This window comes from Gopherus flavomarginatus, chromosome 14, assembly GCF_025201925.1.
Source record: "Gopherus flavomarginatus isolate rGopFla2 chromosome 14, rGopFla2.mat.asm, whole genome shotgun sequence".
Taxonomy (NCBI): Eukaryota; Metazoa; Chordata; order Testudines; family Testudinidae; genus Gopherus; species Gopherus flavomarginatus.
Genome location: NC_066630.1, coordinates 36,283,716 through 36,306,100, shown reverse-complemented (window position 1 = coordinate 36,306,100; position 22,385 = coordinate 36,283,716). Strand labels below are relative to the sequence as shown.

Genomic DNA, 22,385 nt, shown 5'->3' with positions numbered 1-22,385 from the left:
TGGAAACTACAGTAATAAAAACAAGCATTGGGAAGTCTTCCATCCCACCATAAAGCTGCACCAATGCAAATAACCAAGGGGGTGGAATTATAAACAAGCAGGCCCTTCAGGAAAAAGGCCTGGTCCTCTCAAGGCGATCTCTTCGGAGAGGGAGCAGTTCCTGTGCTGCCTGAGGACAAGGCATGGTTCCTCGGGTCCTGTTACATAGGGTGTTATAAGGTAACGACTTAGGACGTCCTGTCAGTGCACTTGCTGACGTACAGACAGGTGGAGAACTGGGGAAGGAAGAGAGAGGGGACTGGACCTCACCTGAAAAAACACAAGTGAAATAATTCGGTCAATGATTTTTAAACAGCCGGCTTTAGAAAAGACGCCCCACTCTCTCATGTCGTTTTCAGCCCTGTGCTCGTTAGCAGATCAGACTAAGCGGTGAAGTGGGTCATATCAGGAAATGCCCGAACATACCAGATATATTAAAGACGGGAGATTTTCATGTTGAATTAGTATGATTTTTTTCATTATGAAATCATGATGCAGGCAGTTAGCTGGTACATAGGATCACTCCAATACATCCCTCCAGGCCTTGTCTACACTATGTGTGAAAGTCAATCTAAGCTACGCAATTTGAGTTACGTTAGTAGTGTGACTCAAGTAAACGTAGCTTAGATCTACGTACTGCGGGGTCCACACTATGCTATGTCAATAGGAGATGCTCTACCATCTACCATCGATGTATCTGCCATGCGTCAATCCCCCGGGAAGTGTAGACAAGCCCCCAATAACATTTAGGTATCTCAACATCCCCTCCCTTACCTGTGCTCTCATCTTATGCCTCCTCCTGTCCTCTCTTACACTTTACACTCTTCAGGCCAGAGAGCATGTCATATTTTGTAGAGCACCACATACTGGTATTGATCATCTGTATAGCACTACAAATGTAAGAGTCATCTTTCTAACAGGTTAGTGCCACAGTCCAGCATTCCCCAGGACTAAGTTCCCCCCAAGTGCTGTCTTGTGGTTTCTTGTCAAGTGAAGAAAAGTTGACAAAATTAGGCATAACAAAGGCTTGGTAAAAGGTAGTTAGGAAAATTTGACCCAACAGTTTGTAAATCATTCAGAACAGCAACTAGCAGTGTGTTTATATATCCCTCTACACACATTACAAATCATACACAGTGATACAAAATGGGAAACCAGTTCTTCCCATCCTGGGCACTGAGATGGGAAAGCTGGTACTATTCTGTGTATTTACCTCTTGACTGTTGGATCGTCTCCTTGGGTACGTCCAGACTACCCGCCGCATCGGCGGGTAGCGATCGATCTATTGGGGATAGATATATCGCATCTCGTCTAGACGTGATATATCGATCCCCGAATGCACTCCCGTTGACTCTGGAACTCCACTCCAGAAGTGGAGTCGACGGGGGAGCTGCGGCCATCGATCCCACGCTGTGAGGACGGGAGGTAAGTTGAAATAAGATATGTCAACTTCAGCTACGCTATTCCCGTAGCTGAAGTTGCGTATTTTACATCGACACCTGCCCCCAGTGTAGACCAGGCCTTTGAAACACACCTCCTGTGCTTCTAACCATATATGTCCTGACATTTCCATGATCCGAAAAGCTACACAGCATGTGCTATGGAGGACCAGGAGCAAAAAGGCTAAGAGCTAGTATCCGTCCCATTCTATTTTTAAGATGGATAGGCAGCTACATACAAGTGTATTTTGGACAGAGAGTTTTCATACAATCCAATCTCTGGGCCTTCCTGATGACACTTCAGTCAACATTTTCAAACTTGGGTGCCTAAGTTTAGTCACCTAAAATCCACACTGAGACACTGATTTTCAAAGGTGTTAAGCACCCAGAACTCTCAGTGATGACAGTGGGAATTGTGGGTACTTGCTACCACTGAAAAACTGTACCCTGCGTCAGACACCCACATTTGAACATTTTGGTCTTCCTCTTTCAGATCTCTAGCATTCTATCTTGGGGGTAAATTGTACAGTGTGTCATGGCAACCTGAAGTCTTGACTGGCTAAAAAGTAGCTGGTATTTAGTGAGACTCATCTGTTCAAATCTTTTCCTGAAATATCATCCTTTTGAATCAGTTACAATAGTTTCTATTTTTCTTTGGAAACCTCACTGATTCCTGCAAAGACTTCAGAGTAGTTAGATTGGATCTCCACCAGCGTACGTGAGCTCAGAATCTGGCCTCATATTTTAAACCTCCTCTGAAGGGTCAATTTATGCTACTTATCCGTAGGCTTGGAAGGATTAGATTTTTATCAGTAAAATGTCGGTAAACATCAAATTTCACCATACACACTAACCCATGAAAAAAAATATTTCCATTGATTATCTAAATTTACAGATAGGCAAAGTAAGGAAAATGCTGCTTGAGAACTTATTATAGTTTAAGGATATTTACTTTGTACATTTTGAAGGGATGTTGACAATTTGTGTTAGAAAGCTTTGATTTTTTTAAATTGCAATATCTGAGGTCATTAAATAATTATTGTCTGACACCACCCCCCATAATTTTCTGCAACTGTGAACATTTAAAATAGGTAGAAATGGAAAAATGTGCTTAAAACTCAATGTCCTGCAACTGTGAAAATTTAAATCGATAAAAATTAAAAATACAAAAAATAAACATTGATATTTTTCAACAAAACTATAAAAAAAATAAAAATCTAGTTCGGCCAAGCCTACCTGTTCTACGTAAAGCTGAACTGCAGCATATAAAGGTATATAGTTATTAACGAGAGAACAATGTATGTTTTGTACAGCATCTCTTACGTAATGCAAAGTACATACACAGCTTTTCAACTTTTAAATTACCTTCATTTTTCAAAGAAACCCCAAAAGGTTAAGATTTCTAAGCTGTGTGGTTATTAAATGGTCAATTCAGAGAAAACGGCATTGCCATTAAAAGCTTCATCTGTCACTTCCTGATTGTACTATACAGTAGTTTATTGACCTCTTTTAAAATAAAAGTTCTCTCTGTATGGCCCATTTACTTAAAGCATGTTTTTCTATAAAGCAATTTAAAAAAAAAAATGAATAAAAAAATACAAATCAGTGAAAATAAAAAGATGTCAAAAACAAATATAAACCAAAGAAATTTATTTTCATCGACAAACATACAGGATACAAAATGATATTGGGCCCTTAAAGAACTAATGACAGGAAGGAGATGATGCTACAGTTCTAACTGAAAGCATCTGTGCTAATTCATAAGGACTTCCATCTGCACCAGTCTTGCATTCGTGTCTCCTGACGTTCTGTAGGGGATCATCCCAGCAAATGTTATCAGTGCACGAGCTTGGGACCGGAGTTGCTAAGAAATAAAAAAATAAAGTACCAGTTACTTTAAATTGGGTCCATCGAAACACCACACAACTCTGAACAGTGGTTCATTTACAGATTCATTTATGAAACACTCCCAAATCAAACAGGAACAGATAATCTGTCTTTCACACTGTTACTCTTCTGACAATGCTTCTCCACAGTTAGCAAGGAAATCCAATTATTTTCATTTGTGAATGTCAAAAGTATGTTAAGTCACCCATTCATTTAAAAATCCTATTGATGTAAAATTTCCCCCAAAAAGGCTTTTTCAGCAACAGAGTACTACCCTGCTGCAAGAACAATCTCACTGATTTCCATCGCTGTATCAAAATTCTTCTCTCTTTTAAAAGACTAAGAAATTAAAAAAAAAAATCACATCAATGCAATGTGACAATTGACACTTTAAAGCACAAATGAGAGGAAATACAAAAGTACTGATCCTGAAGTTAGTCACACTACCCATACATTTAGGGTCTTCATTCTCTATTACCCTAAGGCCCTTACACCACACTGGCAGAATGGGTTATACCCCTTTTAAAGTGCCTTTACTCTGCCACAGCAGTGAATGTAACTGAGAATCAGGCCTACAAAGGTATTAATTTAATGTTAACACCCTATACTGTAACAGAAAATACGACATGTGCGTGAAGGTGGCCATGTTGCAGCTGCAGATTCTAAAACAATTTTTAAAAAATTTCCTGAATTAAAAAACTTAAATGTATAAAACCCAACTCGGATATCTTGAGAATGTTTCCAGATTACATGGTTAGGTTACCCATATTCTGTGCATAATAAATCAGAGGCTGAAAACTGAGGCTTTTGTTAGCCTGCAGTAAGGTCTTCCTCCTAAACATGAAGTATCCTTAAATTGTTATACTGAAAAGTCTCTGTTTAGAGACATAATGGGACTCAAGATCATTCTTCAGTCTGCTGGATGAATTGGGAAATTGAAGCAACCATGGACTGTTGAGGGCATATCAATGGTTAATCAAGGGCAGAATGAATCAGATTACAGGGATTTACGAACCGCAGTTATTGAACCCTATTGTAGCTGGACTCAGTAACAACGGCACCCCTGCACCCGTCTGGGCAAGATCATCCCTTTTCAGTACAATATTAAACAGGTTATTTGGCCAATGGAAACAGAACCTGGTTGCATGTAATTTAATAAGGGCATCCACATTTGGCTAATGCATAAATCCAGTGTCTCAAATTTAAGAAAAATTGGATTAATAATATAGGAAAATACTAAATAATTTTCATTTAATACTGAGCTCAAATGTCATTTTATTCCACTTATGTTATATAAATAGCACGTGTATAAACCCCTCCAGCGCTGTTTTCTAAAGAGATGGCACTACACAAAACCAGACGGCACAGCTGCAATACATCATCACATTGTGATCTGGTGCTGCAATCCTCTTGGTCATCCCTCAGAAGTTCAGCAAGGTTGGGCTAAATAAGGATTTGGATGAGAGACCTCTAAGAACACCTACATGCTGCAAGCGGTGCTGCTAGTGAGTCAATGGGGGCACTCTTCCCTCTGAGTCAGTGTTGAATCAGTGCAGCAGCAATACACTGCTGGAGGTGACCGCTCAAGGGAGATGCAAGGCCAAGGTTCTACAGATCTGCAGTCACTCAGATCCCATTGCAATTTATCAGACAGTAGGTTATTTAGTATATTTCATAGAGTTTAAGGCCAGAAGGGACCATCAGATCATCTAGCCTGACCTCCTGTATATCAGAGGCCATTAAATTTCATCCAGTTAGTCCTGTGTTGAGTCCAATAACCTGGGTTTCACTGAGGGTATGTCTACACTGAAACGTAAGCCCATGCTGGAGCCCAGGCTCAAGCCTAACTTCCCTTGTGTCTACACTGCAATTGCACCTACACAGGGCTCGGACCCAGGTCCCAAGACTCTAGAGGGCTGGAGGTTCCAAGCTCGAGTTAAGCCGAGACCCAGAGTCTGAGCTCTATTGCTTTGCAGCGTGGACACAGCTCCACTTGACTCAGGTCCCAGGAGTGAGCTGGAAATATCCCACAATTCCATGGGACAACATCTTTAGCCTGCTCTATCCCAACAACCTGCAATCCACTCTGCTGAAAATGGAAGCCAGGACAACAGCTCAGGTCAGCGTTAACCCACTGCGTTCCGATCACCAACTTGCAAGCACATTATCAGAGCGCTTCCTGGCTTTGCAATGGAGAACGAACCCATCAAGCCTTTTGCCAAGCCAGCTGCTTCCTGATAATGTGCAGCACAGTCCTAGGGCTAGACCACCCATTCTTTGGGGGGCAGGGGGAGCACTAGAGACTGTGGGACAGAGTTACTTTGACTCAGGTCTGTGCACTGCATTGTGGACACCAGAGCCCTAGGTTCAAGGATGGGTCAGAAAATTCTTAACACAGGGTTTAAATACAATGTAGATGCTCAAAGCCAGGGTTCCCTAACGTGGGTCAGCTGCCTCGAGTCACACTAACCCTGGGTTGACACTGCAGGGCAGACATACCCTAAGGCGTTTCAGTCCTCAGGAAGAGAACAGGAGGGAGCAAGTTGCTACCAATGCCTGAGGCCCCTGCAACGGCAGGAAAATTATGAAGTGAGATATGGGATATTAACCCTAGTAACCTAGCCAAATCCCAAATCAGTGGACAACTTTCTGTACACAGACTCTGACTCACCCCTGCACTTCCTCCCACCATCAACATTTTCCTTTTAAGCTCTCCCTAAGCTCTTGTGTACAGTTGCTGTGCAGTCACATTCTGCCCCACAGGTGGGCTGCATTTCAGTGGTGGGCGAAGTGCTCGCCAAGCAGAACTGAATCGGTTACGTCTGTAAATCACATGTTTGCGGTGTGATTCTTTGAGACGAAAGCGCTTTACAAAAAGGCAAGAAATTATGATGATGAAGAACAGTAAAGCTGAGGAGCAGGGAATAAACAGTGACCTCTTTAAAGTAAGTGAATTTACTGTCCCCCTTATCTTTTCACTGGTGATATGGGAGCCAACGTATTTTTAAAAAGCCATTCTGATCCCCAGCAGTATGGCGTGGAGGTTTTCAGAGAAGGTTAAAAGATGCCTAGAGATGTTGGTGTTCCATTGGTTGTAATTACTTAATGATCATTCAGGAAGAAATCAACGAAACACAACACAACTTTCACTTGTGCTTTGAAATAAAACTGCAAACAAAAAGAGCCCTGTGGCTTTTTCACTTCACATTTCCTCTGCCAGGAGAATGCCCTTCAGCTGTCCCGAAAGTTAATAGCAAATCACTGGGCGAGTGTATTACATGGCAGTGACGTGTTAATTAGGTTTTAGCTGCCGCTGCCATTAAAAGCATGTTTTTCCAGAACGTAATTTGGCTTGCTGTAATCTGTATCGGACTGAAACTTGGCAAACAGGCCAGGTCTGGCTGGATAGGATTTTGTTTCTTAATCCACTATGCCAATTAATTTCATCAGTAAATAAATTCCTAAAAATTGCTCTACTTAAAAACCTGGCTATTTAAAACATATTTTAAGAGGTAGCTTGGTTTCAACCGGCATTAGGAAAGCCAGAGATGATTATTATTATTTTAATGGAAGCAGGAAGATTGACAAAGCAAAACAGTGCATGTGTCCCACCACTGGCGGTATTCTTATACATCCCACTGCTGTGTGCTCTGTATGGATCCTATACAACTCTCCCTGATGTTGCTGGAATATGGCTCAAGATGGTCACCCTAGTGGCCCTGTTTGGCACCAATGGGCACATTTAAGTGGCGATTAAGAGAATTATGGTCTTCTAACCCAGAGTCCCATTCTCCCCTGAACAGGAATAACCTGCATGGGGACTGGAAAAGGCAAGAAGTGCTACTTGTGACATTTCCTGTTGGTTCTCCTGAAGAGAGGAGGGGTCCCCTACCACCGAAGACGCTAAAGGGCTCCAGGAGGCAGTTGCAGATCTCTAGAGATCTGATGAAGGTAACAGACATCTCTGTGAATAACCTTGGACTCTGTACTGCGGCCTAGCCTCTCCTCATCTTGCTGAGTCCCCTGGAAAATGCTGACAAGAGCCATGCTGCCAGGACCTTCCCCTAGAATCTCTCCCCTCTCCCGGGGGTGTTGGGGTGTTTATATTTTCCAAATGTGCAGAGGAGGAAGTGCTCTACAGGAATTCATGTTGGCTTCCCCTGCTGATTTAGGTGGGGGAAGATTTTGCTGGAGCAAGGCCCCTTCCTTCTCTCATTCTCCACCCTCCCTCCCCCCAAATAAGCACTCCAACAACAGCAAAACTGGAATGCCACAGAGCCATCTGGGGGGTTTCTGCATGGTAAGGAGAAAGGGAAGCACGCTAGAGAGCCATTAACTACCTCTCCTTCCATGCCCCAAGGGTCAAATCTGTGGGTCTGAGCTCTTCTTTGCAGAAGTAAGGGGAGGATGGTGGCCATAGTTTTGTGGGTTTTTTTACATCCCCCAGCAAATGTAACTAATTCCACAGGAGGGAGATGTCTTAAGTCTTGTGGAGTTATGATCAGCACTACTGTCCTCTTTTCCCACAAGTGACTCCACTGAACAGGGCACGGCAGCCACACTGCCCACTGCAATGTCTAATAGTAGGCTCCTGTTGCACAGAAATGGGATAGTATTGAAACAGAAATCCAGTTGTGCCTTTGATCACCACCAAATATCTAAGATGCCACAACGAGGCTAGAAAGCCAAGTAAGAAGCTTTCATGCCTGAAATATAAAAGTTAAAAGGATTTTTAAACAAGGAAAACAATCAGCAGCTGTCCACAACTGCAACAACATAGGAATGCACAGGCTGCTCATTAAACACCTTCACCGCAAAGAAGCTGACATTAGAATGGCTCTGGAAAACATACTCGTTTCCTTCTATGCAAAGCCCTGCTAGCTAGCAGCTAATCCTATCAATGATCAGCTTTATTATCCCTGACCAACCATGCACCCTGCAATGGGACTTATGGAGTTATACCTGAGTGGAGAAGGCAGAAAATAGAACCTACACAATATGGCACAACACCGTGAAACATGAACAAAAAACACATGGAGTTGAAGGAGCAGGCTTAACTTACAAGCAAAGCTGCCACTCCTCCACCCTTATGCCAGTACTGGGAGCACATATCACAGATATTATCTTGCATTATTCTGAGACCACTTCACGTAAGAGTAAGTTAAAAGTGATGTGACGGCCCGACTGCTAAAAGTCCTTCCTTGCTTCTGCCAGTCTAGGTTACGACTGTTATTGCAAGGCAGGGTTTTGTAGTTAAATGACCTATACAAGTATAGATGGTACATCAAAACAAAAAGGTACTTTATCACCTTGGTTTTTAACAAATGTAAACTTCACTCTCTTTTAAATGTATCTATTGTGGAAAAGGTTCTCTCCAATACTGAAATGTGCAAGTCAAGCTATAGTATTTGCCTAGTATGTGATAAATGCATGACATAAAGCTGGCTATGACCTGAGCTATTAACTCTAAAAAGGGGAACTTATGCTTTCCCCTAACCAGTTAAATTAAAGGCCGAGTTCCTGTACTCCTTACTCAGGCCTATCCATGGGAGATTTACTTGAGTAAAGACTTCAGGTTTGGTCCCAGTCACAATCAGTAATACTGAAAACTCTTTTGTTCGGTTTAAAGTCCGTTCCTGCAGTGACACATACTGGAGGTTTATTTTGCTGCCCTTGAGTAATTTCTAAACGTTCCTAATGTCCTTCCATGTTTCCTTGGTGTGGAAGTTTGGGATCGTGGGGGTCTCAAAACTCCTACCCGCTCACCTCACCCCACCCAGGTGAAAATGGAAACAAGATCTAGAAATCTGTTTTGCAACATCAGAGATAAAGCACTAACCTAAATGACAGGAGGCGAGGGAGTCAGGTTCTTAACAGTGAACAGTGTAACAGTCAAATCCACTGCATCAATCATTGGGATTCAGTGCATTAGTTATGGGATAATAGCTAAGAAAGATCCCACCAACAGGCAAATTTAATTACACTTTTTTCTTGATAAGGATGTAACTCCTTTTTAAAATTAGGGCAGTGTGATTTACAATGACATTCTTTCCCAACATTAAAGGGTTGAGCCCCCCTGAATCTTTGTCCTGACCCTTTTTTTAAAGCCTGCATCCTCACTACAAACTGGGCGGGCTCAAGCCTTAGTCAACACAGTGCTTATGTTCTAACCCACGTCCTCAGCTAGGTCAGGTAACCGAGGCTTAAAGCGCCTCCAAACCCGGATGAGAGGTTTTTGTGTGTGGATCACAGACTAAAAACCGCTAAGATCCTCGGTTAACTGCAGTGTAGACATGCCCTAAGCAAGCTGTCTTGTAAGTGAATAACAAGTCAGTCTAAGATAGTGACCACTTGAGGTTCATTGTTACACGCATTTGAGACCCAAAATCTCAAAACAAAGGAAGAAAGCATTCAGCAAACATCACTGATGGATGATAAGGACTATAACCTTACCGAATCTCTATCCTCCATTACACGCTGGGGTCTTGCAGGAGTGGCAGGGCTTGTACCTTTCATCCTCTTGTATTGCGTGAACAAAATATTCATGGTCGCAAGAAGGACCTCAGATAAATTGTGTCTGATCTATGCAAAGAAAAAAGAACACAAGGGAATGAAGAGCAGGTCAACCTGGAGTCATTATTGTTAGTATAAGAGGTCAGAAAGCTGAGCGCTATCTGTTGTTTATACAGGATGTGTTGAGAAATGCCACCTCATAATTAACTTGATTTGAAGATGACTGGGTCATAATGAATAGAGGATTGTGACTTCAGGTGGGGAATGAGCAGCAGCAGAATATGGACTCTGAAGAAATAAAATATGCTGATTTATGGCAAATATCCAAAGAAATGAAATTGGAGGGAAGAAAAACGTTGATGACATCAGCAGAACTGCTTCTAAACAGGACAGATTTCCAAGTTTTCCATGAAGACACTATAGACTTGATTTACAAATCTAGGACATGAAGAGTGAAACTGAAATCAGTACCTTTTTCATTCTTAGTACTGTATGATTCACTGCTCCAAACAGTGTCAAGAGATGACAGCAATGCTGTCATGTCAGCATGGGCACAAGACATCTTCTTAAAATGTTGGTGTGAGATCAACTGAACTGGACTTGAAAGGCCAACAAAGGGAACCACTATTCATAGAATATCAGGGTTGGAGAGGACTTCAGGAGGTCACCTAGTCCAGCCCCCTGCTCAAAGCAGGACCAATCCCCAGACAGATTTTTGCCCCAGATCTCTAAATGGCCCCCTCAAGGATTGAACTCACAACCCTGGGTTTAGCAGGCCACTGCTCCAACCATTGAGCTCTCTCTCCCCGCCAGTATTAGAAACCGGGTATTACACTGAAGAGATTGCTTTCAAATGGTTCCAGACACTCTTCTCTTTTAAATACTGATCCCTTAGGTCAAAAGGCTGTGGTTGTTTGTTAGTAGTAGGTAGACATAGAGGATGCTTTACGGATGGGCCATGCACATGTTATGGAATGTTAGAAAATTCCCCACCGCTAATACCATCAATTATGCTGCAGCAGAGGGGTGTTTGTTTTTTTTTTCTAAAATTCTGTAGTGTTAGCTACGGGCATGGTGGTCATTTGGATACTACTTTTTGTGCTAAGACAACAGAAAGCACAATAAAGGCTGATCAAGATGCTTCATCCTACCACTAACCATCATGATCAAATAAATGGTAGGAAAATCCTTCTTTTACCACCTCAGCTAGTACTTTGAAGATGACTCCTTGCTTGTAAACTCATCCAAGACCCACAATGTTAAATTCTTCAACTGGATTTGCACCTGTTAGAATCTAAGGCAGTTTGATTACAGGGAAGTGACTTTAGGGCAACAGTCTACCATATGTATAAATCAGGAAGGAATCAATAAATTCTAAGGCTTGAAGGGAAATGTCATTCATTCATTCACAAGCCTTTCATTGGTAAGTTCACTTAGCAGCAAAAAACAATTATGCTATTAAAAATCCTCTTTAATATATTTTAAGATTACATCTAACATTTGATATAAGGTTCAAAAGTAAGTGCTAAGGAGGCTTTGCCCCTGGAACGTCAATTTCAATGGACAATCTCCCAGGGTAATTGCTGCAGCCTGCAAACCAGTTATAATTTCCTTTAGTTTGGAAGGAAAGAAACCCACGTTCCCTCACATGCTGAGTGGCTGTTGAAAGCATCGAGGGCCCAATTCAATAAAAATGTTGAAACTTTTCAAATACTTTTTCTGAATTTGGTGTTAGAACTCACAAAACATGGTGCGGAAGATTCCAAACAGATCCTGTTCCACAAAATTGGTTACTAAGTTCTGAGGTTTCTAGTGTCTGATCTTAATGCTGCATGGAGGAGCCCTAGTGGTGTAATGGAAAATGTCGTGCTCAAAGACTGGAACATAGAATTAATCTGGACCTGATCAATAATATTTCCCGTTACAAACTATAAAACAGCAAAACTACAGGGCTCTTCCACTTCTCTGGCAAGACAGAAATAGCAAAAGGTTGAAGGCATAGGGCGTTGCTTACTTCATCGCTGAAATTTCTGAAGGCAGCCACCCTCTCTTCCACACAGTCTTGGCTCAGGGGCACGAGTTTTAGATGTTCAATAATCTACAAAAAAAGAAGAGTAGGCTAAATAACAGGTTTGTAATTTTGAAATGTTTGCAAAGAACTCTATTAGGTAACTGAATTGTATCTCATTACTCTATTAGACAGCATTTTACCGCTTATCCATTCATTGATGTAGTATGAACATTTTGTTCCGGGGCTACAAACTGTCTCAAGAAAAAAATCTTCCCGATGATCAGATTACAGGAAAGAAACACACTTTTTAAATTCCTGTATCATCACTGCACCTTTTAACTCATTCAGTGTAAGATCCCATGACACTTTTTTATTGTTTTAAGTGGTGTTACATGAAATTCTTTGGGTTTGCAAGGGCATCGGTAAGTCTGTGCTTCAAATGGAACTTACATCAAAGGCCCTGTCAATGTGACCGGCATGATATTCATCAAAAAATGTGATCAAGTCTAACAGAAGGTAGAATGTGGAGTCAATGGATTTCTTTGTACTTATCCCTTGAGCTTTATACCTGAAAGAAAAAAAAGTGTTTATAATTGTACTGTGCAAAATGGCATCCACTTATAGACATGAGTCCCTAACCTGCAATTCCTTGGAAGTTCAGGCTTGAAGCAAAAAGACAACGGCATCTACCAGCTTTCATTTCTCTTAACCATAACAGAGTTTCTGGTGGCTTTCTCCTTGGCTCACTTTAATTATTTCTCTCACTCCTAATTCTTACTCACAAATAAAACGTGTATTTACATTTACATTGCTAACGTTTCCATATGCAAGTGACAGCTGGCCATGGAAACTGGAATCCTATTTATCTGATGGGCAGGTGTTGTATAAGCATCTTTAAAATACTGTTTATACAGCATAGTTATCTGTGAAACTTGCTGCCTTGGGATATTCAGGCAAATACCTTAGTAAGACTTAAAAAAAGGTTAGACACTTATAAATATTATTTCTAGCTACACTATCTAGAACAGAAATACAAAGGCTACCAATCCTCATTCTTTACAGTCTGAACAGATTGCCAACAGGATCTGGCTCTCTTCCCCACTCCAGTAGTACAGTGCAGTTGCTCAAGTGCATTATATAGACTTTGAACCGTCCGTCCTCTGATGCATCCTGCATTAGCCATTCTTTGGGACAGAATACCAAACTAGATGGACATTTGGTCTGTTCTGTATATGGCACGTCCTCCATTCCCGTGAAACGATGCAAGAAAGTGATCACTGGCTCAAGTGCTGCTTGTGTCACTAAAACATTGTCCACAATACATAAGCTGAAGAAAAGCCCTCTACAATCATTAAATGGGAAAAAAGAAACCGATGGCCCAGTCACGTGTCCTGAACATTAGGAAGCACAGGGTGGGGAGAAAAAGCAGAAGTGGCTGATCTGGCCAGTGATGGTGTGGCTATAAAGCAGTACTATAGAAAAAGTCATGTTTAATAATCCCCCTCATAGAGACTGAAACTAGCCATTAAAGTGATACTGTAGACTCTGTTAGACATAAATTCTAACCATAGGCTTCATACTCCTTGACGACTGCTGAGTGATATATCATAGTAAGTCAATATAGTACTAATTTTCACTCTCGTTTTAACCCTCACTCTCAGGAGATAGGATAGATTGAAATAGTGACCTGAAAATGTCATTTTTCAGTAAAGAAAGTCAAAGATATCAGGCTAAAACTCAACACATCATTTATATGTTTTCTCATTTTAAAAGACAGAAATGCTTGGAAATTTGCTTATTTTATTTTATTTATTTTTTGCACATCAGAAGGTACTATGGTAAGAATTAATAAGTTTTCTAAAAGTACCAGGATTTTCCTTTACTGAAACACAGGAATTCCCATACTTCATCAGAAGCATGACGTATAATATCCTGTCTCTTACAACAGCCCCCATCAGATGTTTCAAAGGAAGATGTAAAAACGGGACTATTTTGCAACAACAGACCCATGAGAGCAGTTACTGTGAACCCCAGAAAGTTGGTGGTGCATGAAGGCTGAAGTCCCTTATAATGGTTTGTCACAATTAGTGTACTGTAACGGGAAATGACAATCTTCCTGTTCATATAAACATCTTTCTTTTCGGATTCCTATAATGCTCTTAATCTCAACAACATCTCGTGGCAGCAAGCCCCACTGGTTCACTTCATCTTCTGTAAAACGGCCTTATCCGTTTTGAGTTTAAATCTGTTGTCTTTTTAATCCAAATGCTATTGTATTAAAACAGCAATGAAACAAACCTGGTTCTTGGAAAAGAAAGTTTTCAGGATGCTAACCTCCAACACTTCCCTCTGGTCTCCAATTCTCTCAGAACAGCCCCAGTCATTAAAGTTCATTCTTAATTCAACTTTAAGTTAGTGGGTTGCACTACCACTAACTAACAATCACTACTAACTAATTTGCCTAGGGAAATTTTATTGAAAATTCTCTTTCTAAAATGTACAATTAATTATATTTATTGCTGTCTAGATTATCTCTCTCTCTCTGCCATCCTCCTTCCTTTCCAGTAATATTGCAAGTCTCCTTTTCTGATCTGACCAAGGGTAATATATCTTGCTTCTGTCAAATTCATCTGACCAGGAACATGAGATTACATTTTCTGTGTGTGTAATATACAGTAATTAAAACAGAGCAGGGCAAGTTCAGCCCCTTCTCCATTGAAAACATCAATGAGGACACTGAGCAAGCCAGCATGACAAGGTCAAGAAAACCCACAGTGTACTGACTGTCAGAGGTGTAGGAACCTGAACTGGAATGGTCAGGTACACTCTAGTCACTTCGCAGTCTCAGAGATCCAACTTCCAGTCTTACCTCTCTGCAATGGAATGTGCCATATTCTTCAGCCTCTCTTTGTTAGACTGGGGGGTGCTGATCTGTGGAACCACGGGACTGAGTAATTTATTCATCAGTTCTAATACCTTATCTGGATTCTGTTGAATAATAAAAATACATGAAAGAAAAGGCAATGTTACAGAGCTTGGCTATTGCACCTTGTGAAAAAATGTAAAACGGCCTGATCCTGTGGTGCTGAGCGTCTCCCCATCGAGAGTAGAGACAGGTAATAACTGAGTGCCCAGTTAGATAGTCATCTGTTAGATCAGAAAATTGGAAAATCACATGGCATTCCATTCCCTATTAAACAGCTGGTTACTGCACCATTCTCTTTCACTTTGGATATATTTCAATAGCAAAATAAGTGGACCTACAGCAATAAAGGCCCTATTGTTTTAACCTTGTTTCCAAATGCTATTTCAATTAAATATGAAGAACACACACTGGGTAAATTGCTTTGTTGGCCAGAACAATCTTACTCTTGGAAACAATTATTTGAAATGTGGATTGTATATATCGATCAGGAACCTAGACTGCTTAAGGACCATATAGCTAAATCCCAGTATGGGTTGGATGTTAAGATCAAAGTCCTCTTTGCTTTACTCATGAGTCAGCTCAGTAAAGCCAATGGAACAACTATAGAATGCGATGAACAAGATTTGAGCTTAATATTATTAAGAAAGTTCACGTTCTGAGATTAAAATAACCTTCAAAATCAATGCTGATGTATTTTAAAATAAGATGAAATAGGTAGATATGGATGGCAGCTATGAGAACACATTTACCTTTGCAAGGTCGTAAAGTTTTGCAGCTTCTTCAAATAATCCTTTATTTTCTGCCGCTGAAGCAACTTTGTTAATAATAGGTTTTGTGTCACTAGTAAACTTGTCTATCACTCCTGGCTAATGAGACAAGACAAATGGGGAGGAAGAGGGGGGGAAAGCATTTGAAATCAGACAGTTTTTAAATTCCTGGAATATTCTATCAAGGCAATGTCAGATTGTGGTTAGAATGGACTGCACAATTCCATGGGAACAAACAAGAAGGCCACATTAAAAATAGAAAGAGCTCTTGTAAGAGAAGAAGTTCTCCAACTGGGGAGTGAGCACTGAGATATCAGCTGTTTCTAATTTATTCAAAATGACCGAGATGTGAAGCAAATGAGTGTATATGTATATTCCACATTAACAACAGAAAAAAAAATTCACAGACCATTTATGGGCGCAGCCACTCGTTTATTATGTAAATCTTCTTTAACCCAAAACCTAAATCCAATGCCAAAATCTTGGCTGTTGATTACAGAATAGATGAAATCCTGGTCTAACTGAAGTCAGCTGAGAATTTTGCCACCGAATTCAAGAGAGCCAGGATTTCACCCTATGCCTTGTCTCTTTAGATACATACTTTAACTACATCCTCTTTTCATCCTAGACCCCTTGTAATTTGCCTTCCTCCTTGCCAACCATCACCCCTTCACATTTACACAGCTCACTGATCATTTTGCAAAATGACTTTGTGCTCACAGCAATAGTCTGCATGCAACTACGGTATTAGATTAGCTGTGAAAAAAAAATGCAGGAAAGCCAGAAATAGGCTCGAGAATAACTGGAAAATCATCTTGTGTGTGCGCGCACACCCCCACCCCGAGAATGAGATACATATCGTATCATATCTATACAAAACGCTATCAACTCACCTTCCTACTGCCATCATTCTCCAGCTTCCCCAGAATCATATCGAACTGCAGGCACACACACAAAATAAGAAAGAAAGGAAATTAACTGCATATCTACTGCAACACACTTGGTAGTAGCCTAAAGTTTCAGTCCTGAGTATACCACAAACAGAGCACTCAGTGAAGCCAAGATTTTTATTTAAAATAAGTACATAAAAATGCAAACACTTTTGGTGCTATACTAAACCAACACCAAACATATGGTCATATGGCCTGTTCTCCATTGATCCATGCACGTAATGAGAGAGAAACAGATCATGAGAGAAATTAGATGTCTCACGCCCATTTGGCATAAGTAGCGCAAAAGGCCTTGAATTGGCCTTCCATAAAGGGATGAATTTCACTTTAAGTGAGGAAGGGAGAAAGCGGTTACCCAAACATACCTCTCTGCTCTCGATTACTAGCTCACTAACACAACGCAAGAACATGCTCTCCCCTTGGCTATCCTTCTCATTCCTGCAAAATACAAACAAAACAAAAGAAAAAAAAATCAGTGTGTTTGACAGATCTTTTATAGTTATTACTAAAGTAATACAACCATGCTGCTGAATTTTAGATGCAGGCTCCTACCTGAGAAAGTAAAAATACTGCAGTGCTTCCCTTGGGTCCGTTGACTCAAATTTACGGGTGTAGAGCATCAAAAGGCGAACAAAATTAAGGCGCCTCATGCCGGGAGGGTCGCCGGCTTCGTGACTTACTGGGATATTGGAAATAACGTGGACCAAAACAAGATTTCTTAGCATCAGACATTTTGGCACCATCATACATTAACCTAAAGATCGAAGCAGTGTTTCATCCAAGACATTCACTCACTCTCTGAATATCTAAACAGACCCACATGGTTAACCCTTAGGGAATGCTGGCATGCTTCACTGCTGGTTCAAATAATGGCTTAGGATGGATATGTCCACCCGCAGCCTCTCCAGGGTAAAGGCCAGGGCTTAATGGTAGCGGGAAGCATGCAGGACTTACACAGCTGTGCACTCTGCCCAGAAGATTTCAGGAGCAGCTTTAACTCAAAGAGGACCAAAGCAATGTGAACAGCATGACAACGCAAGCGCTCCATCCGGAAGAGAAAAGCAATTGCAGCTTCAAACTGTGCTGTCAAGAACAATACTTGGAAGTAGAGAAGAGGCTGCTGATTCACTGCAAAATGCGATTCGCCTGAGGAAAGAAACATACCCATGTGAGTGAAGATGATTTTGCAACTGGGATCTGTGACAGCAGGTGCCTCCTGTCGCAGTACATCACTATTGTTTACTCACTCCACGTGGAAGTAAACACAAGACAAAACAGAATATCTAATCATACATCTCTGGCTTATCTGTAATTGCCCACTGCAGGTATATCATGAAAGGTTGCAGCAGAATGATGTATTCAGCAGAAGGGAACACAGTTACTCATCCTGAAAGGAGTCCCTCTTCTTCCTCCTGACCAAGGTGCCTCGATGGGGACAGATTCTCCACTGTCCTGAACCTTGTGTCAACATTTACCCCTGTGCAAAGCAAGTGCAAAACACCACCAAATCAGAATTCTCCACCCACTCGCAGCACTGGTAGCAGTTTACACTCTCTCTGCACTCCCTGTACAAGGGTGCAATGACACAAGTGCAGGGCAGTGGAGAATCAAGCCCTATATTATTTCAGCAGTCAGAACGACCAGGTGAATTTTGAATACAGGCTTCCGGGGGAGGAACTGGATGCTCTCACCTTGTCGCTCGCCCACTCCCAAAACCTTCCAGAGTGGAAATGACCACAATTTATATAGCCAAGCTCCTGCCATATTCACTAGTTTGAGGCTTCAGTGAGTAACTTGGTATGGTAACCTACGGGCAGTAACTCAGGGGCTGAAGTGTTCAGACAGATGTTGGAAAGAAAGACATTTCTGAGACGGAGAGAGACTCCATTTTCTTCCTTTGATTCCAGTAACTGGCAGTTCTACTAGAAGAGTTTAGCAGATCCAGGAAGAGAGAAACCAATCTACAATTTGTAACGGACACAACGCAAGGGACTCCGGCTCTGGGTAGCATATGGGTGTTAATTACCTGGACTGTTAAAAAGGCATATGAACCATTCAGCAGTTCTTATGAAATCTGCTATTCCTCTCAGGGAGTAACTGTATCTGAGGGCTCTCAGAGACTCAGAAGTAAGCTGAAATGTCTAACTGGATTTTAGAGTTTACATAAGAAGTAGAAAGTGCTTTAAGCAAAGGCTGAATCCCAGCAGAAGAGTTAGTCCCACAAAAGCTCCCTTACCATAGTCTTCAAGCAGTTGTTTCTGGAATTGCGATAACGTTAACCTGTCCTGGGGGGAGCTGGTACCATCATCATCAAAACACACCTGGTTCAGCTAAACACAAAAAAGGAGAAACAGATTTTTAAGTAACTTTCTCCTGCATGATGGAGGCAATTGAAAAGTGCTCTTCCAGGAGCTGACTAATGGTCAGAAAATGGACCTAAGTTAGATCAATTGCTGGAGCATGAAGATAGGAGAAAGAAGAATAGCAGAATTCCATCTTGACATCCCTTAGGATTTCTTCACAGTTACGCATGCAATCAAATGAAATCCATGGGGCACAAACCACGATAATAATAATGATGATATTTTGCATTTACACAGCAAACTCGCTATTCTAATTCCGTGGCTTCCATATAGGAGGAGAAAATACCCAAATGACCAGTATTTACACATATTCCCTCCGTGGAACCCCCATCACTGTAGACAGGTATTCACATTTTCTTCTCCTCTCAATTCCCAGGGCAACATTTCAGCCAAGTTAAATCCAGGAAGGATGAACTGTAAAGGACCTCTTTGCAACAAGTTAGTTATGCTTCTTAATCAGCTGAAGGGAATTACTGTTGAGTGAAGAGAACCACTCTCTTCCCACAGAGGACAAGTAAGCTGACTTCACGCTAATGTCAGCTCTGGTGGCACAGGAAATGACAGACTGGAGTTGGGGCAGGTTTCTGCCACCATTTTGCCACCACAACAGCCCTAAACCATGTCATTTTAATGCAGCAGAAAGACCTAAGATTGGAATGTACTGGAAGGTAAAATAACTCTGTGTAACGCTGGAGGAAGAGTCACCCTTCCTCACCTTCCAACAGCTGTAAGTACATGGAGGTCAGATCCTCATCTAGTGAACCTCGGTGAAGATCGCTGAAGTCAGTGGACCAATGCTGATTTACACCAGCTGAGGATGTGGCCTATTGAATCCTAGTACAGAAATCACACTTACCTTTAGCCAAAGATAATCTTCTGTTTTGTCAGCAACTTCACTCTGGTTATCAGCAATGTCACACCGGCCTATGATACAATAAACGGCTCTTTTGTACGGGTCTGTATTGTTCCTCAGGGCTCGTCTGTAATGGAGGCGAAGTTTGTTTTCAGTGGTAGGGGACAATCTAAAAAATAAAATCAAATGATTATACAAGAAGCCTCAGAACACCTACAAATTCCAACCTTCTCCCTCTTAAAACACATTGAAACAGATAAACACATGCAGGGTACAGGTTGAGAGGGACGAATGAAATGCATGTAAATGTCTTATTGGGAAACATATTGCAAGGCAATCCTTGAACTTACCACTTACAATTGCAAATAAATAGATAAATAAGCATTAGAGCTGCAGATTTGTCATGGGGAAAAATCATGGAGTGGTCAGGGTAACTTTAGTAAAAATTATGGGTTTAGTGAATGCTCCGTGAGTTTTGATAAAAAATGCCCTGACAAACGGAATTCAACTATACCTCTTCAAAATCCCAGCACTCCAGTGTCGCCCTCCTCCACCATGGCCATTGCCTCCTCCTCGCCACACCGAGGGGACGCTGACCACCTGCAGCAGTACTCTCCACCCTGACTCTGAAGCCCTAATCCTGGCCTGGTAAGGGCCCAAGGAGGGGAGGGGGGCACTGGAGAGTTAGCCCTCCCTCGCAGTCACCTTGGGCTGTGCCTGGCTTCCTATGCCGGGAGTTGTGACCTGGCATACGGGGTTACAGCGCTGCTCAGGTTTGCCCTGGCCACCCTTTCATCATGATAGAGGGCCCAGGCACTTTCCACCTCTCCCAACAGTTGTGACAGAGGGGTGGCAGGGCCAAACCTGAGTGGCACTGTGACCCCATACACCAGCTTGCAACACTCAGGGTGGGGAGGTAGACCCAAAGGGACACAGGAGCCAACTCTGTGGCGTGAGTGCGGGGTGGGCTCCATCTTCAATACCCTTCCACACAGGGCCAGTGGGACAACCCACACAGAGTATTCCCATGCAGAAATTACAGGCAAACAGAGAAACCACCATGGCAAACCTGCAGCCCTAGTAATGCTAATGTCATTTGCATAACATGTAAAAAACACTTTTGTCCCCTTCAAATTAGCTAACACATACACACACACGATGATGAATGGAAAGACTTTTGAAAAAACACCAAAATGGAAAATTAGAGCGAGCAGTTTAAAGAATGAGTTTATATCGCGCTACATGGGTATCAACTATTTGGACCTGAGGCTACATCACCTCTCTCACTTAATTATCAGTCACACAGGTCAATGGGAATACTCGGGTGAGTAAACATTACTCAAGAAAGGAAGGATTTGTTGCATCAAACCCTTTATGAGGAGCACTGTTTCATCTTTATCGTTAAATATTATCACAATGTGTTCTATGACATGTTTTCCTTGGAGAAAAACCTAGAGTCAAACCAATAAAAATGAAATGCGCTCTCTTGTTTGTCAAGTCTGTAGCCAGAGCACATTTTTATAGCTGTAATAAAGTCAGACAAAATCAATTATAACATATAATATTAAAATGTTTGCAGTAGAACCAATGATAGATTCTTCGCCAAGGATTCTGGAACAGTCATGCTATAATGTGCACCGTTTCAGATGTTAGGAGAGTCAGACTAGCCTATGAATCAATCTACATTAGGCAAGAAACAAATATAGAATTTGACTAATGGCATTTGTAGCATTTTTCATATTTATTCTTTTAGACCTGGATCCTGCAAGAACGTATGCACTTGAGTAATTTTACTCACACAACTAGTCCCACTGTGCTCAATGCATTTGCAGGACTGAGGCCTTAGTTTGTCGTAATAATTCTGTCACAAGGGGGAGTGAGACACAGAGGGTACGTCTACACTGCAATAAGAGACCCATGGCTGGCCTGGGTCAGCTAACTTGGCCTCATGGGGCTCGGGCTGTGGGGCTATAAAATTGTGGTGCAGACGTTCAGGCTCTAGCTGGAGCCTGGGCTCTGGAACCCTGAGAGGTGGGAGGGTCCTAGAGCCCAGGCTCCAGCCCAACCCCGGAAGTCTACACTGCAATGAAACAGCCACGCAGCCCGAGCCCTGCAAGCCCCAGTCGGTTGGCACGGGCTAGCTGCGGGTGTCTAGTTGCAGTGTAGACATACCCTAAGGGGTGAGGCTGACCTGTGCCTGGTTTCCCAATGCCCTCAATTCCCCAGGTCCTGGATAGCATCCCAACACAGGGACACTCTTCTCTGCTCTCAGAGACCAGATTACTTCTCACAAATTTCAGCAGGACTAGCTCTAAGCCACCTGCACTCTGTGAAGTGATGGGGAAGGGGGGGGGTAGATGAGAGGGAGAACAGGCATAGGTCAGATCTGAGGCTTGAATCCCTTTACAAGGCCTGGTTCATCCTGTAAAAAATACCAGTTTCCTTTGCTGCATGGCTAGTCATGTGAAAACAGTCACAGCAAAGAGTAAAATACAGAGTTTATGATAGCAGATCAGATCTTTGATCTATCAAGTCCAATATCCTACCCTGATCTAAAAAATGCTAGACTTTAAAGCCATGTACTAAAAATGTGAAAACTTCTTACGTGTAAATTAAATAGGCCATGCACACATTAGC

The 22,385-nt window shown here is 41.9% G+C and overlaps 1 protein-coding gene across 9 annotated transcripts in view; it reads right to left on the bottom strand.

Moving 5' to 3' along the window:
* Window positions 1-3,113: 3,113 nt before the first annotated feature.
* The window catches only part of NUP93 (nucleoporin 93), a 129,357-nt gene continuing 110,085 nt past the window's right edge, over window positions 3,114-22,385 (bottom strand). For all 9 annotated transcript variants that reach the window (XM_050922766.1, XM_050922768.1, XM_050922767.1 and 6 more), the window contains 12 exons: window positions 19,752-19,917; window positions 18,769-18,862; window positions 17,487-17,678; window positions 17,085-17,211; window positions 16,898-16,970; window positions 16,476-16,520; window positions 15,565-15,681; window positions 14,759-14,877; window positions 12,340-12,457; window positions 11,893-11,976; window positions 9,819-9,947; window positions 3,114-3,342 (listed from right to left, as the gene is read on the bottom strand). In XM_050922766.1, coding sequence (XP_050778723.1) covers window positions 3,232-3,342; window positions 9,819-9,947; window positions 11,893-11,976; window positions 12,340-12,457; window positions 14,759-14,877; window positions 15,565-15,681; window positions 16,476-16,520; window positions 16,898-16,970; window positions 17,085-17,211; window positions 17,487-17,678; window positions 18,769-18,862; window positions 19,752-19,917 — 1,375 coding nt within the window. In that variant the 3' untranslated portion in view covers window positions 3,114-3,231. The remainder of the gene's footprint in view (window positions 3,343-9,818; window positions 9,948-11,892; window positions 11,977-12,339; window positions 12,458-14,758; window positions 14,878-15,564; window positions 15,682-16,475; window positions 16,521-16,897; window positions 16,971-17,084; window positions 17,212-17,486; window positions 17,679-18,768; window positions 18,863-19,751; window positions 19,918-22,385) is intronic.